The 25597-nt window shown below is 42.0% G+C and overlaps 1 protein-coding gene across 3 annotated transcripts in view; it reads right to left on the bottom strand.

The window, feature by feature from the left end:
- Window positions 1-25597, bottom strand: part of LOC122564706 (tubulin beta-4B chain-like) — a 62874-nt gene that overhangs the window by 19701 nt on the left and 17576 nt on the right. Inside the window, exon 2 of one of the 3 annotated variants that reach the window (XM_043719822.2) lies at window positions 6195-6303. The exons of the other annotated variants lie outside the window; for them this stretch is intronic. Within the exon in view, the coding sequence (XP_043575757.1) occupies window positions 6195-6303 (109 nt within the window). The remainder of the gene's footprint in view (window positions 1-6194; window positions 6304-25597) is intronic. 3 annotated transcript variants of the gene reach the window in all.

The raw sequence follows: 25597 nt of genomic DNA, 5'->3' as shown, positions 1-25597 counted from the left end.
AGCATCTGTTCAAGCCTAATAAACTGTTCTATAGTGTTCTCACTATCAACAAGATCCCTCTCTCTAGTGAATATTGAAGCAAAACACTAATTTAGGTCCTCCCCTACCTCTTCAGACTCTGGACACAAGTTCCCTGCACTATCCCTGATCAGCCCTACCTATTTTTTGATCATTCTCTTATTCCTCACATAAGTGTAGAAAGCCTTTGGGTTTTCCCTAAAACTACCCGCCAAGGCTTTTTCATGCCCCCTCCTAGCTCTCCTCAGTCCATCTTTGAGATCTTTCCTAGCAACCGTGTAATCCTCTAAAAGCTGTGTCAGATCCTTGCTTCCTCAAACTTTTGTAAGCTTGTCAGAGTGCCTTTGACAATCTGAAAGCGGTGCTCGCAATCACAGTATCACTGATCCACAAGAAGCCATTTAAACTACAAGACCATAGGATATAGAAGCAGTATTTCAATGAAATAATGGCTGATCTGATAATCCTCAACTCCGCTTAACTGTCTTTCCTCCATAATGCTTAATTCTCCTAGTGATTAAAAATCTATCTCAGCCTTGAATATACATAAGCAAGCTTCGACATCCTTCTGCAATAAAGAATTCCACTGATTCACTACCCTCAAAGAAAAAAATTCTCTTAATTTCCGTTTTAGATGGGTGACCCCTATGCCTTTTGGTACTAGTTTCTCCCACAAGGGGTAACAATGTTGTTGCATCTACCCTGTCCAGTCTTCTAAAAACCTTATATGTTTTAATTATGTCACATCTCACTATTCTAAACTCCAGAGAGTACAGGCCCAAACTACTCAACCACCCCTCATTAGAAAATCCAGGCACACACACAGTCATAGAGATGTACAGCATGGAAACAGACCCTTCGGTCCAACCTGTCCATGCCGACCAGATATCCCAACCCAATCTAGCCCCACCTGCCAGCACCCGGCCCATATCCCTCCAAACTCTTCCTACATAGAACATAGAACGTTACAGCGCAGTACAGGCCCTTCGGCCCTCGATGTTGCACTAACCCATGAAATTAATCTATGCCCATCTAACCTACACTGTTCCATTATTATCCAAATGTATGTCCAATGTCCATTTAAATGCCCTTAACGTCGGCGAGTCTACTGTTGTTGCAGGCAGGCTGTTCCACACCCCTGCTACTCTGAGTAAAGAAACTACCCCGGATATCTGTCCTAAATTTATCACCCCTCAATTTAAAGTTATGTCTCCTCACGTTAACGTTCACCATCCAAGGAAAAAGTCTCTCACTGTCCACACTCTCTCACCCTCTGATTATCTTATATGTCTCGATTAAGTCACCTTTCCAACGAAAACAGCCTCAGTTCCCTCAGTCTTTCCTCATAAGACCTTCCTTCCATACCAGGCAACATCCTCGCAAATCTCCTTTGAACCCTTTCCAAAGCTTCCACATCCTTCCTATAATGCGGTGACCAGAACTGTATACAATACTCCAGGTGCAGCCTTACCAGTGTCTTGTAAGCTGAAGCATGACCTCGTGGCTCCGAAACTCAATCCCCCTAACAATAAATGCCAACACACCATATGCCTTCTGAACAACCTTCAGGGGTTAAAGTTCCCCAGGGCAACTTTCAGGGGTTTATGTACCTGGACACCGAGATTTCTCTATTCAACTAGACTGCCAAGAATTTTACCATTACCATTAGTTCAGTACTCTGCGTTCCTGTTACTTCTTCCGAAATGAATTACCTCACACTTTTCCGCAATAAACTCCATTTGCCACTTCTCAGCCCAGCTCCTGCATTTTGTCTATGTCCTTCTGTAACCCGCAACATCCTTCGGCACTATCCACAACTCTGCCTACCTTAGTGTCATCCACAAATTTACTAACCCATCCTTCTACGCCCACATCATTTATAAAAATTACAACAGCAGTGGACCCAAACAGATCCTTGAGGCACACCACTGGTAACTGATCTCCAGGATGAACATTTCCCATCAACCACTGTGTCTTCTTTCATCTAGCCAATTTCTGATCCAGATCACTAATCACCTTCAATCCTGAAACTCCGTATTTTATGCAATGGCCTACCAGCTGGAACCTTATCAAACACCTTATTGAAGTCCATATACACCACATCAACCGGTTTACCTTCATCCACCTGTTTTGTCACCTTCTCGAAGAACTCAATAAGGTTAGTTAGGCACTCTACCCTTCACAAACTGTGTTGCGTATCCCTAATCAAATGACTCCTTTCCAGATTATTATAAATCCTTTCTTATAACCTTTTCCAACACCTTACCCACGGCCAAAGTAAGGTTCACTGACATGATTGATCACCAGAGTTGTCCCAAATCCCCTTCTTAAACAAGGGAATAACATTTGCTATCCTCCAGTTTTCTGGCACTACTCCTGTCAACAATGATGACATAAAGATCAAAGCCAAAGGCTCTGCAATCTCCTCCCTGGCTTCCCAGAGAATCAGAGGATAAATCCCATCCAGCCCAGGAGTCTTATCTATTTTCAGATCTTCCAAAATTGCTAAAACCTCCTCTTTGTCAACCGCAATTTCATCTAATCTATTAACCTGTGTTCTCACTAATGTGAATACTAGGCAATTATGATGTGATTTGACAGGGGATAGGCACACTTGAAATGTGTAGCTTATTTAAGGACCAGCTACTGTGGGTCCTTGATAAGAAATCCCTTTCAGGCAGGGAGCCAGTTGTTGAGAGAGGGAGCCATGGTTTACTAAAGAAGTTAAAGCTCTTGTCAAGAGAAAGAAGTAGGCTTATGTGATGATGAGGCATGAAAGGCTTGAGAGTTATAAGTTAGCCAGAAAAGATCTAAAGAGAGGGCTCAGAAGAGCCAGGAGGGGACATGAGGAATTGTTGGCAGATAGGATCAAGGAAAACCCTAAGGCCTTCTATAGGTTTATTAGGAATAAAAACATGACTAGAGTAAGATTAGGGCCAATCAAAGACAGTAGTGGGAAGTTGTGTGTGGAATTTGAGGACATAGGAGAAGTACTTAATGAGTACTTTTCATCAGTATTCACACCTGGGATCAATCTAGTGAACCAACTCTGGATCATCTCCAATGCCAGTATATTTCTCCTTAGATAAACAGACCAAAACTGTTCACAGTATTTCAGGTGTGCTGTAACTTGTGCCCTGTATGATATTAGCAAAACTTCATTATTTTTATAATCCATTTCCTTTGTAATAAAGGCCCATTACCTGCTGAATTTGAATGTTAGCTTTTTGTGAGTTTTTCATTCATCTATGGGATGTGGGCATCAGTGGCTGGACCAGCCTTTAATACCCATCCCTAGTTGCCCTTGAGAAGGTGGTGGTGAGCTGTCTTCTTGAACCACTACACTTCATGAGTTGTAGGATGAACCACAATGTCACTAGGGAGGAAATTCTAAGATTCTGACACAGTAAGATTAGATTACATTCCCTACAGTGTGGAAACAGGCCCTTCGGCCCAACAAGTCCACACCAACCCTCCAAAGAGTAACCCACCCAGACCCATTTCCCTCTGACTAACAGTCCTAAACAATGGGCAATTTAGCATGACCAATTCACCTGACCTGCACATCTTTGGACTGTGGGAGTGTAACAGTGAAGGAACAACAATGTATTTCCAGGTCAAGATGGAGGGTGACTTCGAGGGGAAATTGGAGGTGGTGGTGTTCCCAGGTATCTGTTGCCCTTGTTCTTCTAGATGTTAGCTTTTGTAGATTTGGAAGGTGCTGTTTAAGGAGCCTTGATGTATTGCTGCAGTGCATCTTATAGATCGTGGAGGTACTGAATTGTTTACGGATGTGGTAACAATCAAGCAGGCTGCCTTGTCCTGGATAGTGTCAAATATCTTGAGTATTGTTGGAACTGCGCTCACCCAGGCAAGTGTGAAGTACTGTATTCCATCAGACTCCTCACTTGTGCCATGTAAATGGTGGCTCTGAGGAGTCAGGAACTGAGTTACTCCCTGCAATCCTCTTAGCCTCTGACTTGCTCTTGTAGCCACTTTATTTATATAACTAGTCTAGCATTGTTCTGGTCATTAAGACTCAGAATGTTGATAGTGAGGGATTCAGTGATGATAACACCATTGAACATCTAGGGGCAATGGTTAGGTGTTTTATATTGAAGATGATCATTGCCTGGTATTTGTGTGATACATACGTTACTTGCCAGTTTTCAGCCCACGTGCAGATTTTGTCCAGGTCTTGTTACAGTTTGACATGGACTACTTCAGAATTTGAGGAGTCATGAACAGTGCTGAATATTGTGCAATAATCAGCAAACATGTCCACTTCTGACCTTAGAGAGGATCATTGATAAAGTAGCTGAAGCTAGTTGGGCTTAGGGCTCTAACCTGAGGAACTCCTGCAGAGACGTCATGGAGTTGAAATGAATGATCTCCACCAATCACAACCAACTTCCTATGTGCCAGGTATGACTCCAACCAGATTTATAGATGAATCCATTGTATTACAGCTTTAGTATTTCTCCATTTTAATAATATACAGCTCACCTATTCTTCCTGCTAAAGTTCATACCTATTTCCCACGTTAAATTAAATCTGCCAAGGTTTCTGCCTATTCACTTACAGAACATTGAATAGTACAGCAATTACATGCCCTTCAGCCCTCGATGTAGCGCCAACCTTTTATCCAACTCTAAGATCAGACAAACCTACATATCACCCCTCATTGTACTGACTTCCATGTGCCTATCCAACAGTAGCGTAAATGTCCCTAATGTATCTGACTCTACTACTGCTGCTGGGCAGTGCCTCAATGCACCCACCACTCTGTGTAAAGAACCTACTTCTGACATCTCCCCTAAATCTTCCTCCAATCATCTTAAAATTATGCCCCACCCCCCCATGACAGCCATTTCCACCCTGGAAAATATCTCTGGCTATCCACTCTATCTATGCCTCTCATCCCCTTGTACACCTCCAGAACATAGAACATTGCAGTGCAGTACAGGCCCTTCAGCCCTCAATGTTTTGCCGACCTGTTGCGCCTCTCATCCTTCCGCTCCACTAAAAAAAAGCCCTAGCTCCCTCATCTTACTTCATAAGACATGCCCCCCAGTCCAGGCAGCATCCTGGTAAATCTCCTCTGCACATTCTCTAAAGCTTCCACATCCATCCTATAATGAGGCAACCAGAAATGAACACAATATTCCAAGTGTGTTCTGTTGAGGGCTCTATGGAGCTGCAGCATAACCTCGCAGGTCTTAACCTGTCTATATCCCTTTCAGACTCTTTTTGTTGTCCAAGTCATTAATATATATTGTATCTAGTATATAATTGTGCCCCAGCAGTGATCACTGTGGCACTCCACTAGTTAGAGCTTGCCATCTTAGAAATGTCATCCTTATTCTCAAATCTCTGTCTTCTATTAGTTAGCCAATTAGTTGGCATGTTGAGACTAGCAACATAGTTGTGGGTGTTGTTTTACTCCAGGATTTCAAAATGGGGTTTGAACAGCCCGTCAGTTTTTTTTAAGTAAATGAACGCGTGTCAACAGAAATGTTTGACAGTAGAGAAAAAAATTGCATCTTGTGTTGACTTTTTGTCAGTTTGAAATCTACACCACCACAAAGTAGGAAAGATGATTGTTTACACATCCTTTGATTTTTTTGGAGAAATTTCAGGACAAGGTTTCATGGCATTTAATTCTCGAGTTGTGCAATTTAACACTTGTGCCTGGAAAACCTATCAGGCAGATCTCATTCTGACATGTTCAGTAGTATCATCAGCTGGGGTCAAATGTTCAATTCCAACTATTCTGGTGACATGATACAACCTACCTCTAGTTAGGTTTTTGTCCACTAGGAATATTCAGACATTTTATTCAGTTCACAAAGCAACAGATTCCTCAAAAAAATCTTAATGTCAGAGAATTCAAAGGAAAGACAAAAATGGCTCTAAAAATCTCTGGTCAGCAATCAAAATTCAAACTGGATGTCAGTTTTGACATCACTGAAGGGGTTTAGAATTTCCAGTACTTCGGAAACCGTGAGGCAATTCATGTCTGAAACTATCTTTCAAATAGGCAATCACATTTCTGCATATTTAAAAGCTGATTTTTTTTAAAAAGTGGTATTGATGAAAGGATAGCATGTTGGGAGAAATCACTACTCTTATCTATATTATACAACCTAAAATATGTAAAATATGCCAATTAATACCTGTAGCCTCATTATAATAGACATTAATTCTCTCCAGTTGGAGATCACTGTCTCCATGGTAGGTTCCGGTAGGATCGATGCCATGCTCATCACTGATAACTTCCCAGAACTAAAAAGAGTATAAAGTCAATATTAAAAATATATTAATTAGTTCAATGTATTTAAGAGAACTAACTTTAGTATGCATGGATATTATCATTATCACCGATCTCTGGAGAATTTTGCTCCTTTATTGTGGTTTACTTTTCTCACCAGCCCATTTGAACAAATGAAACAATACCTATGCTGAGCTCTTTAAATAAAAAGGAATCAAATACAGGTTCAAGATGAAAAGGATGACACAGGAAGATTGAGGCCTGAATAGTGAACTTTTTTAAGGAACAGCTAAATAGGAACACAGCAAGGATGGTATGCTGAAACAGATGAAATGAACTGAAAGACTTTCTTCAGTCAAACCTATTTCATAATGTGTTTCAATAAGCAATATAACAATTGTCCCAACTTTATAGTAACCAGGAAACCAGTAGGGAGAAACCTCTCCATGGATCAAATTAGTAAATTTCACTTGCATATTTAGGAATGTTTTCCCTCCCTTACTAACAATAACCTGCCTGTTGGTGCTCAGTTTGCAGCCCATTAAAACCACAATGCAACTGTGGACAAAGAGCATTGGGGGACTGGTGTTGTATACAGCATTATGAAATGTGGCTGTGATTATTGGAAGCCAATTATTTCAGAGCCAGGCAGTCACTGATGAGTTCTTGAGAACAGCATCCTGTGTCCAAGTACTTACAGCTGCTTCCTTTCTGACCTGATGATGGTTGTTAATAGTGTACAATGTTCGAACCCAACTGTGATATGCAATTCTTCAGAGATCAAAATAGTACATTCCTAAATGCACCAAGACCTGGACAAACATCCAAACTGGGAATGTTAAGTGGCAAAGTAATATTTGCATCAGACATTAACCATTTCCAGCAAGAGTCTAATCATCTACCAATGACATTCCCACTCCCTTTATCGTAATCTTTGGACCAGATGCTTTGACCAGAAACTGTAACTACAAATACAAATTAGATGTCTAATATTCATCATTGGTCTGTCGCAATACTGTTGCAATATTATTCAAAAGATGTTTCCCATCCAATCTAATTTTGGGGATAGGATGGGTTACATCACATGAACTGCAGAAGTTTAAGGTAACAACTCACCAATACCTACTCAAGAGCAATTAGTGGTGGGCAATAATTGCTGATTAATTTTCCAATGAGACCATGCGCAATCCACGTAGCTACTCTTAATTCAATCCCCTCAATAATTCTAGTTGTTCTCTTCCATACCCATTTAATTACTGTGAAATTCTACTAAACTAAAGCTGTATACTTTATTGCAGGCATGTCTGCCAAATATTTATGAATTGCTTTATTCCATTGTTTTGGTAACTTTTGTCAGTCTTGGGCCCCAGTATTTTCTTTCCATTCAACAACTGGGTCCTTTCTCAAACACTTGCATTTCTCTACAGTTTTCACCTGCCAAGGAGTTTCAAATTCTCCTTTTGTTTAGCTTTACAGTTTATCACTTTCATTAGCTCTGTAAAATTTGCAAATGTATCCATTGTTTGTGACCCCAAAATACTCCAGAAAAGTTAAATAAGAGGCCAAATTAGATAAGTCTGTGGGAAAACACTAGATCAGAACAATTGCTCTACTACTAACCTCTGGGCTCCATTCATCAACAAATTATGTATTCATTATAAAATATTTGTGCTGAACTGCTTTATTTTAAGTTGCATCCTTTCCAGAGGAACTATATATAAAAGTTTGGCAAAATCCAAGTACAGTATCTGGCATTCTACCAAACAGAATTTCTGATATTCTCCTAATTTGAATCATCACTTCACTTAGAAGCTATCCAGAACCCAAAGATGTCCCATATCACCTTGGTGTTACTCCACAAGCTCATGACAGAAGTGATGGTAATCCTTCTTGATGGTAGCCACCACTGTAATTTTTAATTTTCCCAATATGTGAATTCTAAAGTTTCGCCTGTTATTAACATCAACTAAATCAGAGAAAAAAGTTGTAATAGAAACATAAAAGGTGGCTCGGTGGTTAGCTCTGCTGCCGCACAATGCCAGGACTTATGTTTGATTCCAGCCTTAGGCAACTGTCTGTCTGGAGTTTGTACATTCTCCCCAAGTCTGCATGGGTTTTCTCCAGATAATCCAAAAAACTGCAGGTTAGGTGGATTGGCCATACTATGTCGCCCATAGTGTCCAGGGATATGCAGGCTAGGTGGATTAGCCATGGGAAAAGTGGGATTACAGGGATAGGATAGGGGTGTTGGTATGGGTGGAATGCTCTTTGGATGTCAGTATGGACTCAATGGGCTGAATGGCCTGCTTCCACACTGTAGGGATTCTATGATATCTATGAAAAGACAGAAGTAGGAGTAGGCCTTGAGCTGAATACCCAAATTCTTCCCCCACTCCATCCATTGATCCCTTTAGCCACAAGAGCCACATATCCTTCCTTCCTTGAGATGAGAAATGTAAAAGAATTGTGGCTCTTTGAAAAAAAGGTAGAAGGCAAATTGGATCAAGAACCTCAGTAGTTTATTCAAGAAATCTTCCAGGGCTTGTATTCCTCCTTTGACCTGTTCAGGGACAGTTGTAGGAGATGCTGAGGATTAGTTCCTCTTGAGTACTTGTAAGTTGTCATTACTTTATGTTTTCATGTACTATTGAAACTTAGAAGAAAATGAAAATTTTCTTCACTTCCTGTATACCTGCATATCATTTTATATTTCATTCTTTTGAAGATCATCCTAAAAGTATTGTGCTGTATTCCATTGATAAATGTAACTTTTAACTAGCATTCTTGATTAATCAGCAGAATCTATTTCCCACATAAATATTTCACTATATGGAACATCTCTACTGCCTTATGCTTATTGAGCTCCCATGTTCACCCGAAAACAAAAGCTAGATTGACAAGGTAGGCCCTTAAGCACACATATACTTTTATTTCCAACAAGATGCATCACAATTTTATCTTTAGGTTGGATCAAACTATAGACAGTAGTTGCCCAAGTCACTTGGCTAATTTTCTTTCCACAGCCACTTTTACCTTTGCCAGTATTCAGTAATTTCTGAAATATTTGTACCAGAGTTCCTGCAATCTCATTCCTTAATTATCTAGCTCATACTCACTGGAAGGTTTGAAACAGATGTGCAAATGAGGTGGTGGCAATGTGAAGAGTGTCACAACTTATCTCAGAGATACATGATGGTTCATTTTCCAGGTCTAAATAAGTTGTCTGTTTCCCCAAGTAATAAATTTAATACAAATTTATAAATACTATGTTGACGCTCATCTTAGCTGCTGGGCAGGTGTTTTGGTATTGAATCAATTTTAATTTTCTACCATTGACTTTAAGTGCTTATATTTGCATCTTTATGAGTTGCTTAGTAATTCCAATCCCAGATAACAAAGGAGGATCAAACAGCTAGTGCAAGGGTCTACAAGAATCCACCTCACTTTTTAACCAAGCATTTCTATGCCAGTAGAACAAAGCTTCTCACTGTACTTGGTATGAAACACAGTATGTTTCCTCATTAATGCCAGAGTCAATGTTGCCATTGAACATCTATAGAGCACCAGAGTAGGATGGGGAGTAGAGGATGGAAAGCAGCCAGGTTTTGTAGGCTATATCTGTACCAGTGACATGGTTGAAAAGAGGGTTAAGATCCTGCAGCAAGATTTCAAAGAGTTAGAAAGAAAACTAAAAATTAGGACCACAAAGGTAATTCTCTAGGAAAAAAAAACAGAAATTGTTGGTGAAACTTAGGAGGCCTGCAGCATTGTGACAAGAAAACAGTTAATATTTCGAGTCTGGTGACTCAACAGAACTGCTTTCCTTCCAAAGGTGCTGCCAGACCTGCTGAGTTTTACCAGTATTTTCTGTTTTTAGTTCAGATCTTCAGCATCCACAGTTCTTTAGTTCAGTTCTCTCCAGATTATGGAAATGTGTTGCTGGAAAAGCGCAGCAGGTCAGGCAGCATCTAGGGAACAGGAGAATCGACGTTTCGGGCATTAGCCCTTCTTCAGGAATGAGGAAAGTTGGTCCAGCAGGCTAAGATAAAAGATAGGGAGGAGGGACTTGGGGGAGGGGCGTCGGAAATGTGATAGGTGGAAAGAGATCAAGGTGAGGGTGATAGGTCAGACTAGGGTGGGGGCGGAGAGGTCGGGAAGAAGATTGCAGGTTAGGAAGGCGGTGCTGAATTTGATGGATTTGACCGAGACAGGCTGGGGGGAGGGGAAATGAGGAAACTGGTGAAATCCGAGTTCATCCCTTGTGGTTGGAGGGTTCCTAGCCGGAAGATGAGGCGTTCTTCCTCCAACCGTCGTTTCGCTGTGGTCTGACGATGGAGGAGTCCAAAGACCTGCATATCCTTGGTGGAGTGGGAGGGGGAATTGAAATGTTGAGCTACAGGGTAGCTGTAGCTCAACATTTCAATTCCCCCTCCCACTCCACCAAGGATATGCAGGTCTTTGGAACCCTGTAGCTCAACATTTCAATTCCCCCTCCCACTCCACCAAGGATATGCAGGTCTTTGGACTCCTCCTAAATTGCACCTAAATTGGAAGGGGACTAATATACTGGCAGGGAAATTTGCTAGAACTGCTTGGGAGGATTTAAACTAGTAAGGTGGTGTTGGTGGGGGGAACCCAGGGAGATAGTGAGGAAAGAGATCAATCTGAGACTGGTACAGTTGAGAACAGAAATGAATCAAACAGTCATGGCAGGCAGGGACAGGGTAGGACTAATAAATTAAACTGCATTTATTTCAATGCAAGGGGCCTAACAGGGAAGGCAGATGAACTCAGGGCATGGTTAGGAACATGGGACTGGGATATCATAGCATTACAGAAACATGGCTCAGGGATGGGCAGGACTGGCAGCTTAATGTTCCAGGATACAAATGCTACAGGAAGGATAGAAAGGGAGGCAAGAGAGGAGGGGGAGCGGCATTTTTGATAAGGGATAGCATTACAGCTGTCCTGAGGGAGGATATTCCCGGAAATACATCCAGGGAAGTTATTTGGGTGGAACTGAGAAATAAGAAAGGGATGATCACCTTATTGGGATTGTATTACAGACCCTCTAATAGTCAGAGGGAAATTGAGAAACAAACTTGTAAGGAGATCTCACCTATCTGCAAGTCTAATAGGGTAGTTATGGTAGGGGATTTTAACTTTCCAAACATCGACTGGGACTGCCATAGTATTAAAAGTTTAGATGGAGAGGAATTTCTTAAGTGTGTACAAGACAATTTTCTGATTCAATACATGGATGAACCTATAGAGAAGGTGCAAAATTTGACCTACTCTTGGGAAATAAGGCAGAGCAGGAGACTGAGGTGTCAGTGGGGGAGCACTTTGGGGCCAGCCACCATAATTCTATTCGTTTTAAAATCGTGATGGAAAAGGATAGACCAGATCTAAAAGTTGAAGTTCTAAATTGGAGAAAGGCTAATTTTGATGGTATTAGGCAAGAAGTTTCGAAAGCTGATTGGAGGCAGATGTTCGCAGGTAAAGGGACATCTGGAAAATGGGAAGCCTTCAGAAATGAGATAACAAGAGTCCAGAGGAAGTATATTCCTGTCAGGGTGAAAGGGAAGGCTGGTAGGTATAGGGAATGCTGGATGACAAAAGAAATTGAGAGTTTGGTTAAGAAAAAGAAGGAAGCATATGTCAGGTATAGACAGGATAGATCGAGTGAATCCTTAGAAGAGTACAAAGGAAGTAGGAGTATACTTAAGAGGAAATCAGGAGTGCAAAAAGGGGACATGAGATAGCTTTGGCAAATAGAATTAAGAAGAATCCAAAGGGTTTTTACAGATATATTAAGGACAAAAGGGTAACTAAGGAGAGAATAGGGCCCGTCAAAGATCAGCAAGGCGGCCTTTATGTGGAGCCACAGAAAATGGGGGAGATACTAAATGAATATTTTGCATCAGTATTTACTGTGGAAAAGGATATGGAAGATATAGACTGTAGGGAAATAGATAGTGACATCTTGCAAAATGTCCAGATTACAGAGGAGGAAGTGCTGGATGTCTTGAAACGGTTAAAGGTAGATAAATCCCCAGGACCTGATCAGGTGTACCAGAGGACCCTGTGGGAAGCTAGAGAAGTGATTGCTGAGATTTTTGTATCATCGATAGTCACAGGTGAGGTGTTGGAAGACTGGAGGTTGGCAAACGTGATGCCACTGTTTAAGAAGGGCAGTAAAGACAAGCCAGGGAACTATAGACCGGTGAGCCTGACCTCGATGGTGGGCAAGTTGTTGGAGGGAATCCTGAGGAGGGATGTACATGTATTTGGAAAGGCAAGGACTGATTAGGGATAAAAAGCTGAAAAATGTGTTGCTGGAAAAGCGCAGCAGGTCAGGCAGCATCCAAGGAGCAAGAGAATCGACGTTTCGGGCATAAGCCGTTCTTCAGGCATGATCTGGGAAATCATGTCTCACAAATTTGATTGAGATTTTTGAAGAAGTAACAAAGAAGATTGATGAGGGCAGAGCAGTAGATGTGATCTATATGGACTTCAGTAAGGCGTTCAACAAGGTTCCCCATGGGAGACTGATTAGCAAAGTTAGATCTCACGAATACAGGGAGAACTAGCCATTTGGATACAGAACTGGCTCAAAGATAGAAGACAGAGGGTGGTGGCGGAGGGTTGTTTTTCAGACTGGAGGCCTGTGACCAGTGGAGTGCCACAAGGATTGGTGCTGGGTACACTACTTTTTGTCATTTACATAAAGATTTTGGATGCGAGCATAAGAGGTACAATTAGTAAGTTTGCAGATGACACCAAAATTGGAGGTGTAGTGGACAACGAAGAGGGTTATCTCAGATTACAACAGGATCTGGACCGATGGGCCAATGGGCTGAGAAGTGGCAGATGGAGTTTAATTCAGATAAATGCGAGGTGCTGTATTTTGGGAAAGCAAATCTTAGCAGGACTTATACACTTAATGGTAAGGTCCTAGGGAGTGTGAACAAAGAGACCTTGGAGTGCAGGTTCATAGCTCCTTGAAAGTGGAGTTGCAGGTAGATAGGGTAGTGAAGAAGGCGTTTGGTATGCTTTCCTTTATTGGTCAGAGTATTGAGTACAGGAGTTGGGAGGTCATGTTGCGGCTGTACAGGACATTGGTTAGGCCACTGTTGGAATATTGCATGCAATTCTGGTCTCCTTCCTATCGGAAAGATGTTGTGAAACTTGAAAGGGTTCAGAAAAGATTTACAAGGATGTTGCCAGGGTTGGAGGATTTGAGGAGAAAGTGAGGTCTGCAGATGCTGGAGATCAGAGCTGAAAATGTGTTGCTGGAAAAGCGCAGCAGGTCGGGCAGCATCCAGGGAACAGGAGAATCGACGTTTCAACAGGAGAATCGACGTTTCAATCGACGGAGGATTTGAGCTATAGGGAGAGGCTGAACAGGCTGGGACTGTTTTCCCTGGAGCGTCGGAGGCTGAGGGGTGACGTTATAGAGGTTTACAAAATTATGAGGGGCATGGATAGGATAAATAGACAAAGTCTTTTCCCTGGGATCGGAGAGTCCAGAACTATAGGGCATAGGTTTAGGGTGAGAGGGGAAAGATATAAAAGAGACCTAAGGGCAGCTTTTTCACGCAGAGGATGGTACGTGTATGGAATGAGCTGCCAGAGGATGTGGTAGAGGCTGGAACAATTGCGCATTTAAGAGGCTGGAACAATTGCGCATTTAAGAGGGTATATGAATAGGAAGGGTTTGGAGGGATATGGGCCGGGTGCTGGCAGGTGGGACTAGATTGGGTTGGGATATCTATTCGGCATGGTCAGGTTGGACCGGAGGGTCTGTTTCCATGCTGTACATCTCTATGACTCTAGAACTGACAGTATGCATAGGTAGATCAGAATTTCTCTTGCTCGAGCTGAGGAAGAAGCCAGTTTTTATAATAATCAAGTACAATGAGGCTAATTAGAAATTGGGAAAATGTAATCTATCTTGAAATGGAGTAATCTAGTTACAATGATGCTAATGGGAAAACAGTTATTGGAGGAATGTCCTAATTCTCTATACAAAGCAACATCCTGACAGTATCGATGGGTTCAGAGCTTCCATTCCTCTTTGCAGGTTGGTGCTAATGTCTCCTCTGAAGTGGTGAAGTGATTCCATTGTCTTGCTCTGGGAGTAGTGGTGCCCCTCTGTCTGACCTGTTCGCTGTGTGGCTTTGATATTGCTGGGTTGTGAAACTGCCCTCAGGGCTTTGGGATAGTTATGATGCTCTGTTACTGTTAGTGGGTGCTTGAAGTGTATTCCCTTGTCTGCAAATGCTGTCTAGTTTCGCTTGTCAGCCTGCTTGCTCCCTGCTGAGGCATGCTGGATGTTTTGGTACAGTATGGCCAATTTTGCTTTTGTAGGCCTATTATGGGTTGGCAGGGTGGCAGATCTTTTCCCACAGTGAGGTTATAAACTTTGATTTTGATTTACTATAGTCTCAGGTACATAAGTACATTAAAAAGGTTTGAGGAGAAAGTGAGGTCTGCAGATGCTGGAGATCAGAGCTGAAAATGTGTTGCTGGAAAAGCGCAGCAGGTCAGGCAGCATCCAGGGAACAGGAGAATCGACGTTTCGGGCATAAGCCCTTCTTCAGGAATCCTTCCTCCTGAAGAAGGGCTTATGCCCGAAACGTTGATTCTCCTGTTCCCTGGATGCTGCCTGACCTGCTGCGCTCTTCCAGCAACACATTTTCAGCATTAAAAAGGTTTGTTTGTGAGCAGTACAGGCAGATCAGTGAGCAAGGGCATACAGATCATAAGACAGGGTGAAGCATACAGATTACACTGCACAGAAGCTGTGTAAAGCAAGATCAATATTAACAAGATTAACATTATTTGAAGTTAGACAGTCAATTCATCAGACATTAGTGAACCAGGTGGGTTTTTCTGACAATTGACAATGGTCATATTAGACCCTTAATTAAATTCAAAGTCTACCATCAGCCATGGTGGGGTTTGAACCCAGGTCCCTAGAATATTAGCCAAGTTTCTTGATTAGTCATCTACCAATAATACCACTAGGCCATTGCCTCCCCTACTGGTAAGGTGATCAAAGGTTACATAGAGAAAACAGGAAAATGGGGTTGATAAACAGATCAACCATGACTGAAAGGTGGAGCAGATGCAATAGGCTGATTGGCCTAATTCTGCTGCTTTTTTCTCATGGTCTGCCAGACCTGCTGTGTTTCTTATCATTCTTGGTAGTTGTTTCAGATTTCCAGTGTCTGCAGTATTTTGTTTTTATTAAACTGGAGTCAAAGATCGGCAGAAAAGTTTGTAACAGAATAATGGACTGCTTTTAGAAAAAGTGATTCAGGTACAGTCAAGGTACGTTATCACAAGAGGGCAAGATAGACCAACACAAGATCAGAGCTCTTGAATGGTACACAACAGAAAAAGCTGAAACAGATGAAGGTTACATAAAAGTGTTTCCAGATTTTAATCTGAAAACAAGGCTGGATACAGAATGTTCAACAGAGAAGTGAAAAAGGAAATGGGCTATATATACTTACTGGATTAGCCAGTAATGCCCACATCGCCTGAATGAATAAAAAAGAATGACTTGGCAAATGTATATTCTCTTCCCTCATCCAAGTTTGCAGATGACACACAAATATAGATATGAAGGCAAGTAGCAAGGATGACACAATGAGTCAGAGGGAATATAGACAGGTTCAGTGAGTAGGCAACAATTTGGCAAATACAATATAATGCAAGAAAATGTGAGGAAATGTGTTTTGGCAGGAACAAAAGAGCTGAATATTAATTTAAATAAGGCCCTCCACAATCACCTGATGAAGGAGTGGTGCTCCGAAAGCTAGTGCTTCCAAATAGTGTGATTTTTAACTTTAAATAAGGAAAGACTGCAGAATGTCGCAGCACCAAGGGATTTGGAGGTTCTAGTACCTGAATCATAAAAAGCTAGCATCTCAATTCAGTGGGTAATAGGGAGGGTTTTATGTCAAAGGGAATGGAGTATATAAACAAGGAATTCTGGTTAAAACTATACAAGGCCCCAGTCATTCCTGAAGAAGGGCCTGTGCCCGAAACGTCGAATCTCCTGTTCCCTGGATGCTGCCTGACCTGCTGTGCTGTTCCAGCAATAAAGTTTCAACTTTGATCTCCAGCATCTGCAGACTCACTTTCTCCCCAGTCAGATCAGAGCTGGAATAATATGAGTAGTTTTGATCATCTTATCTCAGGGAAGATACATTGATATTGGAGGCAACCCAGAGAAGGTTCACTAGATTGATCCCAGATATGGATAAATTTTCTTTTGAAGATGGGTTGAGTACCTTGGGCTTGTGCTTATTAAAGTTTAGAAGAATGTTTGGAAACTTCATTGAAACAGATGAGATTCGTTCGCAGTTGATGCAGAGAGGTTGTTTCCCCTTGTGGGAGCGTTCATGACCAAACAGCATAAAGTCAGAATAAGTAGTTATCCATTTAAGCCTGATGAGGAGGATTTTATTTCTGAGGGTAGTGAACCTGTGAAATCATTTACTTAGACAGAGCAGACCCTATGGGCTGAAGGCCTCCTTCTGGTCCAATGTCATGTGATCTATCTTCATGTGTAATAAAAACTGACCTGGTAATCTCTTTGCGCACACCCAGAATTGCAATAACAGCAGCAAATTAAGTGATTGATTCATCTCATTTTGGTTCAGTGGATCATTTTAAACTTGCCAAACATTAACCATGGAACGCCACCGGCATTAGTATTGGAGTGAGGTTAAACTTTATAATCTATATAAATGACTCAGATGAAGAGACTAATGGTATTTAGTTGGATTTGGTTATAATCCAAATATAGATAAGGAAGTGAGGTATGAGAAAGATCTAAAGAGTCTGCAAAGGGATGGAGATAGATGAAGTGGGTGAGCAAAAGCTTTAGGAGTATAAACTGGGAAAATTAAAGGTTGTCTTTTTTTGGAGGAATACTAAAGCAGAATATTATTTAAATGGAAAGCGTGTGCAGAATACTGCAATTCAGAGAATGCCCCTGTGCACAAATCAAAGTAATGGGGAAAAAAAATTGAATCCTTTAGTAGTCCTTATTGCAAAGAGATTGAATATAAAAGTAGACAGGTTTTCCTACAACTGTGCAGGCTACTGGTGAGACCACACTTGGAGTAATGCGTACACTTTTAGTCTCCTTGCTTAAGGAAAGAAATAATTGCATTGAAAACAGCTTCTGAAAATTTTCACTAGACTGATTCTTGGATCTAGAGTTTGCCTTGTAAGGAAAGAGCAACAGATCCGATCTAGACATTGGGAATTTTGAAGGCTGAGCTGTGAAACATAATATTTTGAAGAAGTTCATAAGCTAGATGCTAAAAGGATATTTCCCTTCATGGAGGAATCTAGAATGGGAAGGGTACAGTTTAAGAATGTATAAAAAATTGATTCCAAAACATTTCTTCTCGCGGGTGCATTGATTTTTGCAATTTTCTGCACCAGCAAGCAGTGGAAGCTGTGCTATTGTTCAAATATATTTAGACTTTTAATCGCTATCTGATTCACTGTGATCTAATTGACTCAACAGGCATAATTTTGATTAGATTAGATTCCCTACAGTGTGGAAACAGGCCCTTCGACCCAACAAGCCCACACCGACCCTCCGAAGAGCAACCCACCCAGACCCATTCCCCTACGTTTACCCCTTCACCTAATACTACGGGCAATTTAGCACGGCCAATTCACCTAGCCTGCACATTTTTGGACTGTGGGAGAAAACCAGAGCACCCGGAGGAAACCCATACAGACACTGGCAGAACGTGCGAACTCCACACAGACAGTTGCCCGCGGTGGGAATTGAACCCGGGTCGCTGGTGCTGTGAGGTAGCAGTGCTAACCACTGTGCCACCCATGACATACTCCTGCTCCATTTCTTATGATATTCTGATGTAGAATGTTGGCACATTTCCACGACATTGTTTGGAGGTTCAGTCATCCCAGGAAAAGACAACAGATAATCCTCCTGGTGCACCTAAAACACCAGGAGGTTGAAGTGCATGAGAAAAGTAAACAGACGTTTGAGGTATGCCAACAGCCACACAGGAAGTGACATCCTCCCGAAGGTCTTACCCACTAATTGATGTATATGATTGTAAATATTGTGAAGGTCTTCATTGTAGAAACCTCGGATGTGAAGAGGGAGGAATATTGTATGTGTAAGTTTGGTGGACTATCATTTCATGAGTCCGATTGTGTGACATAATGATGACATTGTTAGTCGCTTGGGCAAACACTTCCTGAACCTTACCACCTATAGAGTGAGCAACTCTATAATAAAAGGTTCATCTTAGGACTCAACAGACTCATACGCTTGAATATTTAGTTCCCAGCTTTGACCTTATTGTACATCGGAATATTTCTCAGTGTCATACATATGTAACTCTTTCTGCTCTAACTTACATAAAACAAGTCCTCTATGCTCAGATACTGATGGTGGACAGAAGTTCCCTTTAGTCTGATCCGATAGTAACTAGATTGTTATTTTGTTCTTAATTCCAGAAATGTAGTTTTTCTGCATGAAATTATTTTAACATTTTAGACATCTTGATTGGATCACTTCTCAATCACCAATACTCCAGGGATTTTACATTTATGAAACCTGTCCACATAATTTAACCCTCTAAACTACATCATCATCATCATCCTAATGAAGTTGCTGTGCATCCTAATGCCAATGTGTGTTCTTCCTTAGGTCCCTACTCCAAAGTTGGGTATAGTAACTGACAAAGATACTGAAGAATTAACTAATATTACACCTGCTTTCTATTCCAGCCCTTTTGAGGTAATGGCTAATCCTCCATTGTTTTGATTGCTTTCTGTTCCTGTCTAAATTGCTAAAAGGATCCAGGAAGTTGAGCTTTTAATGTTGAACTCATCAAAACTAGGATGCAAAAAACAGACTTGAAAAAGGGACACCATTTATCTAGCATGAGAACAGGATGCTGCTTGGTAGGGCTATCACTGGCATTGGGATGCAGCTAGAACAGTCAATCTTAATTCTCAGACCAGGCAGGCAGATCCTGGTTGGTCAAGGTGTTGCCATGGGAATGCAGCAGAAACTGGCCTTTTCCATGCCCCCTTTTCTGAAAAAGATGCAATATATATCCAAATTCCTTTTGTCTACATTATACAGGGTCCTGAGTGTTCAGACATGGAACTTCTGGCACAAGCAAATTCATCACACTTCAATCCCAACTAATGATCTCATATACTGACTTTTAACGAGGTATACTTAGGACTCTAAAATCATCATCTCCACATTGTCATAGTGAATGAATTAGAAGATACTCAGAGATTTTTCTTTTTGGATTCAAATGAATGATCTCACAGTTGTCCAGGTTTGGCCATATTTAATCTGTCCCTTTCCCTTAGCAATTTCATTTTTGCATTTGCAAATTCGGAAATACAGCCATTTCTTTATCAAAATCTATTAATAAAGGATGAAAAACTGAGAAGTGAGTACAGATCCCTGGGGACCACTTGTCATTCAGAGTTACTATCCTTCATTCCTACTCCCCAATCTCCTAAATAATTTCCAACCAAGTCAAAAGGTTCCCTCCAATTCTGTGTTCCCTCTATTGCCATACACGTGAAATGGAATATTATCAAATATCTGTTTGCAAGTCCATATTGAAACAATATTCATAAGCACATCCTTATTGACTTTAGAAGAATTTGTACTGAGCAAGCTCTCAGAAAAAGAATATGATCTCATAAACTGTTTTTAGTGTGATGATTTAGCCATCACGGAGAATTCCCTAACGTCTCTTAGAAATTGAGACATAGATATCTTTGGAATATCTCTTCCAAAACGAAAGGAATAGGAATGGTTTTTGGTATTTCCTTATCATTAAGTACAGATTTACTATAGAACATAGAACATAGAAGAATACAGCGCAGTACAGGCCCTTTGGCCCTCGATGTTGCGCCGATCCAAGCCCACCTAACCTATACTAACCCACTATCCTCCATATACCTATCCAATGCCCGCTTAAATGCCCATAAAGAGGGAGAGTCCACCACTGCTACTGGCAGGGCATTCCATGAACTTACGACTCGCTGAGTGAAGAACCTACCCCTAACTTCAGTCCTATATCTACCCCCCCTTAATTTAAAGCTATGCCCCCTTGTAATACCCGACTCCATACGCGGGAAAAGGTTCACAGTGTCAACCCTATCTAACCCCCTAATCATCTTGTACACCTCAATCAAGTCACCCCTAAACCTTCTTTTCTCTAATGAAAACAGCAAGATCAGGAAGTTTGCAGTTCAGAACTATGCAGTTCAGGAAGAATTTTCTCATATCTTTTGGATGTTCAGCACTTTAATCTTCTAGGAAACTGGAGAAGGCAAAACTAAATGTTCATAATCAACACCTGATTTTGCTCCTCATATTTTCAGGAAAAGGGGAAATGAACATTTCACTCAGGAAAACTGAACTAACAGCTCTGCAACCAATAATAGCACACAGCTCATCCTCGTACCCTTAATAACATATTTTACATAGTGAATAGATCTGTTATTTGCGGAACTGATCAACCAAGGCTGTAATTGTACTCACAATCGAAATACCACCACCTTTCAAATAAAAATCTTGCATCTTGAACACTTCCCACAAGATCAGTAAGTTCCTCTTCCCCAGGGATGAACACATTTCCATTATTATAATTGGCAAGTGTGTTCAAACACAGAACTTTGAATCCCTTTTGAGGAATCTTGTTGGCAAAACATGACCCTTTTTTGTCTTGCATTTATCAGGAGTCACACAAGAAAGCCCAATTTCAAATAATCACCATTTATACCACATGAGACATGGTGCTATTGATTGATCAAGATGCCACCATGGAGAAAGCTCCCCAGACTCCCATGTTAAAAAAAAACATTGACCAGGCTTAAACATATTCTTTCAGATAGGACAGGTTCCTGTGAATGAAAGTACGGTACTTCTGGCAATGTATCACTTGTTTAATATTTTGCCTAAAATTATGCACTAACAAAAAAGACATTGAAGTTGTCAGAAATCACTATTCCAGCTAAAACAAACTCCTCCACAAATTCCAATAGTCTCATCCAGACAAAAAACCCAACTCTCTGAATTCAACTCCAAAATGCCACTGTGTTCCCTAACCCCTCACAATACCCCTGCCACTGCTAATCAACACAAATACTTACACTCTCACTTAATTAAATTTAAAGAATTGTAAATGGATAATGCACCTCGCACATTAAAAAGGTAGACTTCTAGCTCAGCACATTATTATACTCAGCTAAATCCTAACACTTCAGTTTCATTCTGGAGAGTAAAGCTATCCCACGGCTCATATTCAAACCTCCTCCCTCTGCACTAAGTGTAAAGTGATTACAAATGTTATAAAGCATTTGAGACCATATTTAGAGGTATCATTATCACTATCTTCCCACCAATCTAGCATTCACTTCTGCCATGCTGCAGCTTAGAATCAGTCATCACTGCAGAGTAACCCATTCAGCACATCAAGGCCGTGCCAAATCTCTGCAGCAATCCAGTCAGTCCCACTCCTTTATGTCCCTAGCTATGCACGTTTAATCATTGCCTCAATTTCCACTATCCTCATCAGCAGAAAGTTCAAAGCCATCCCCATTCACTTCATAGAAACTTTTACCTCACTTTCCATCTTGTGCTTTAAATCTTAATTCTAAGTTTCCTTCGTCCACACACCATCAGCTACTTGGAATATTTTTTTAAAAATCTATTTTATCAAATCTCTCATAATGTTGAACACCTTTATAAATTAATCTCCCCTCGATCTCTTTTGCTGTAAGGCAAATAAGGAGAAAGTGAGGACTGCAGATGCTGGAGGAGCCCTTCCTGAAGAAGGGCTCATGCCCGAAACGTCGATTCTCCTGCTTCTTGGATGCTGCCTGACCTGCTGCGCTTTTCCAGCAACACATTTTCAGCTGTAAGGCAAATAACCCAAGCTTCTCTAATAATCTCATTGCTAACATTCCTAATCTCTGAAACTATTCTGGTAAATCTCTTCTGCACCCATTCAGGGGTTTCGCTCCTATTTTTCCATCTATTCTCTCCAAGCCCAACTGTTCAATGATGCTCAATCTTATTTCTCCAGCCAAGGTGCTACTTCCTTATTTATTTACAATAGCCCTTCAGTATATGATCAGACTCATTTTTGTACTTCACCCCCATTCTAGTATGTAGATCAACAGAATTGTTTCACTATGGCACGGTGGCTCAGTGGTTAGCACCAGAGTCCCAAGTTCGATTCCAGCCTCAGGCGACTGTCTGTGTGGAGTTTGCACATTCTCCCTGTGTCTGCGTCGGTTTCCTCTGGGTGCTCTGGTTTCCTCCCACAGTCCAAAGATGTGCAGATCAGGTAAATTGGCCAGGCTAAATTGCCCATAGTGTTAGGTGCATTAGTCAGAGGGAAATGGGTCTGAATGGGTTACTCTTCGGAGGGTCGGTGTGGACCGGTTGGGCCAAAGGGCCTGTTTCCACACTGTAGGGAATCTAATCTACATTGCTCAACAAAATCAACGTATCTCCAGAAAATGTTTATCTTTTCAACCTAGAAGGTTGGCTCTCCATCTACATGTTGTCCTTCAGGTGGCATCTTCCACATGGAAAGCACAATTTTCTTTAAGAAGTATGCTGCCAGCTTACGGTGCTGTCTGGATCTCAGACTTCACATCATTAAAGAACCTCCTAAACATTGTTTTTTTGTCATTAGCAGAAATTTCACTTCCATGGCATACATCTTCATGCCTGTCCTGCATATGAGTAGAGCTAAACCGTGCAGGCGTATTTATTGCAAAGTGATACTGACTCAACCATATCAATCTATGAGAAAGTGAGGACTGCAGATGCTGGAGATCAGAGCTGAAAAATGTGTTGCTGGAGAAGCGCAGCAGGTCAGGCAGCATCCAAGGACCAGGAGAATCGACGTTTCGGGCATAAGCCCTTCTTCAGGAATGAGGAGGGTGTGCCAAGCAGGCTAAGATAAAAGGTAGGGAGGAGGGACTTGGGGGAGGGGCGTGGGAATGCGATAGGTGGAAGGAGGTTAAGGTGACAGTGATAGCCCGGAGAAGGGGTGGGGGCGGAGAGGTCGGGAAGAAGATTGCAGGTCAAGAAGGCAATGCTGAGTCCGAGGGTTGGGACTGAGATAAGGTGGGGGGAGGGGAAATGAAGCTGGAGAAATCTGCATTCATCCCTTATGGTTGGAGGGTTCCTAGGTGGAAGATGAGGCACTCTTCTCCAAGCGTCGTGTTGCTATGGTCTGGCGATGGAGGAGGCCAAGGATCTGCATGTCCTTGGCGGAGTGGGAGGGGGAGTTAAAGTGTTCAGCTACGGGGCGGTTGGGTTGGTTGGTGCGGGTGTCCCAGAGGTGTTCTCTGAAACATTCCGCAAGTAGGCGGCCTGTCTCCCCATCATTTATTGCATCCGCTGCACCCGATGTGGCCTCTTCTACATTGGGGAGACAGGCACCAACCAACCCAATCGCCCTGTGGCTGAACACTTGAACTCCCCCTCCCACTCCACCAGGGACATGCAGGTCCTTGGCCTCCTCCATCGCCAGACCATGGCAACACGACGCCTGGAGGAAGAGCGCCTCATCTTCCGCCTAGGAACCCTCCAACCACAACGGATGAATGCAGATTTCTCCAGCTTCATTTTCCCTCCCCCCCCCCTACCTTATCTCAGTCCCAACCTCGGAATCAGCACCGCCTTCTTGACCTGCAATCTTCTTCCCGACCTCTCCGCCCCCACCTCTTCTCCGGCCTATCACCCTCACCTTAACCTCCTTCCACCTATCGCATCCCAGCGCCCCTCCCCCAAGTCCCTCCTCCCTACCTTTTATCTTAGCCTGCTTGGCACACCCTCCTCATTCCTGAAGAAGGGCTTATGCCCAAAACGTCGATTCTTCTGCTCCTTGGATGCTGCCTGACCTGCTGCACTTTTCCAGTAACACATTTTTCAGCTCAACCATATCGATCACCAAGATCTCTTACTCAGAAAGCTCATGTGTCTCTACGTAACCCACATCCAGCTTTCTCAATGTCATCTTTCTTGGCCCTCTATCTTTCAGAAATCCAGATTGTTCAAAACCCCGCTTCCCATATCTTGTCTTGCACAATCAATAATTCTTCCCAATTTGCACTGGTTTACTCTTCCATTATTTTATTTGGTTTTCTTCCTTCTATCCCTTTATTTGCTTTCCTCTTTATCCTCTTGAACCTGTCTTGTGTCCTTTGATTTATCCCTCTCAGGTACTCTACCCTCTCAAAATCCTATAGCATCCCTCCTTCCTCTTCTACAATGATGAAATTTTGAAATTGAGTTGTTGCTAAACCAGAAGTCATGTAGATCAGTGAGCCCAGGGACAGCAACACAGGAGTAGCAGTAGGCCATTCAGCCAACCAAGCCTGCTCTGCCATTCAATTAGATCAGAGGAGAAAGTGAGGACTGCAGATGCTGGAGAGACAGAGTCAAAATGGTGGTGTTGGAAAAGCACAGCAGGTCGGGCAGTATCCGAGGAGCAGGAGAGTCAATGTTTCAGGCAAAAGCCTTTCATCGGGAATGTGGAAGGGGAAAAGAGATGGGAGATAAATGGAGGGGGAGTGGTGGGAAGGGAGTAGGTGGAAATGGGTTAGGGGTCATTTGTGAGGGGCTGGTGGGGAGAATGGAGCAGATAGGTGGGAAGGGACTTGGACAGTTCAAGAGGTCAGTGTCTAATTGGAGGAGTAGATCAGAGATAAGGTGGGGGAGTGGGGTGGGTGAAATTTGGAAACTTATGATGTCGATATTGATACCATGAAGTTGAGGGGTACCAAGGCAGAACATGAGGCATTCTTCCTTCAGTTGGCAGATGGCTTATCATCTACCCCAACGTCCCTTTTCTGTGTTATCCCTTATCTTTTTATTCATTCACAAGATGGGGCATCAATGTCGCAGCAAGTGTTTCTTGCCAATGAAATAATTGTGGTGGTAAGGTGCCTTCTTGAACCACAGTATTTCACATTATTGTTCTACCTATAGTGCTGTTAATGAGGAGGTTTCAGGATACTTACCCAGGGACATTGAGGACAGAGATGTATTTCCAGGTCAGGATGTTATGTGGCTTGGAACAAAATCTTTAGGTATGGTGTTCCCATGTATCTGCTGCCCTTAATTCTTTATATCTCTAATCTTGAAATATTGATTTCTTGTAAACACGTTCAGTGATTGATTCCACAAACCTTGGGGATAGCGAATTCCAAGGATTCACTACCCTCAGTGAAGAAATT

Source organism: Chiloscyllium plagiosum, unplaced genomic scaffold (genome assembly GCF_037043375.1).
Source record: "Chiloscyllium plagiosum isolate Xiang-an unplaced genomic scaffold, Cpla_swu_hap1 HiC_scaffold_21, whole genome shotgun sequence".
In the NCBI taxonomy this organism is placed as follows: domain Eukaryota; kingdom Metazoa; phylum Chordata; class Chondrichthyes; order Orectolobiformes; family Hemiscylliidae; genus Chiloscyllium; species Chiloscyllium plagiosum.
Note: the sequence above shows the minus strand (reverse complement) of the source record. Positions and strands in the feature narration are given on the sequence as shown.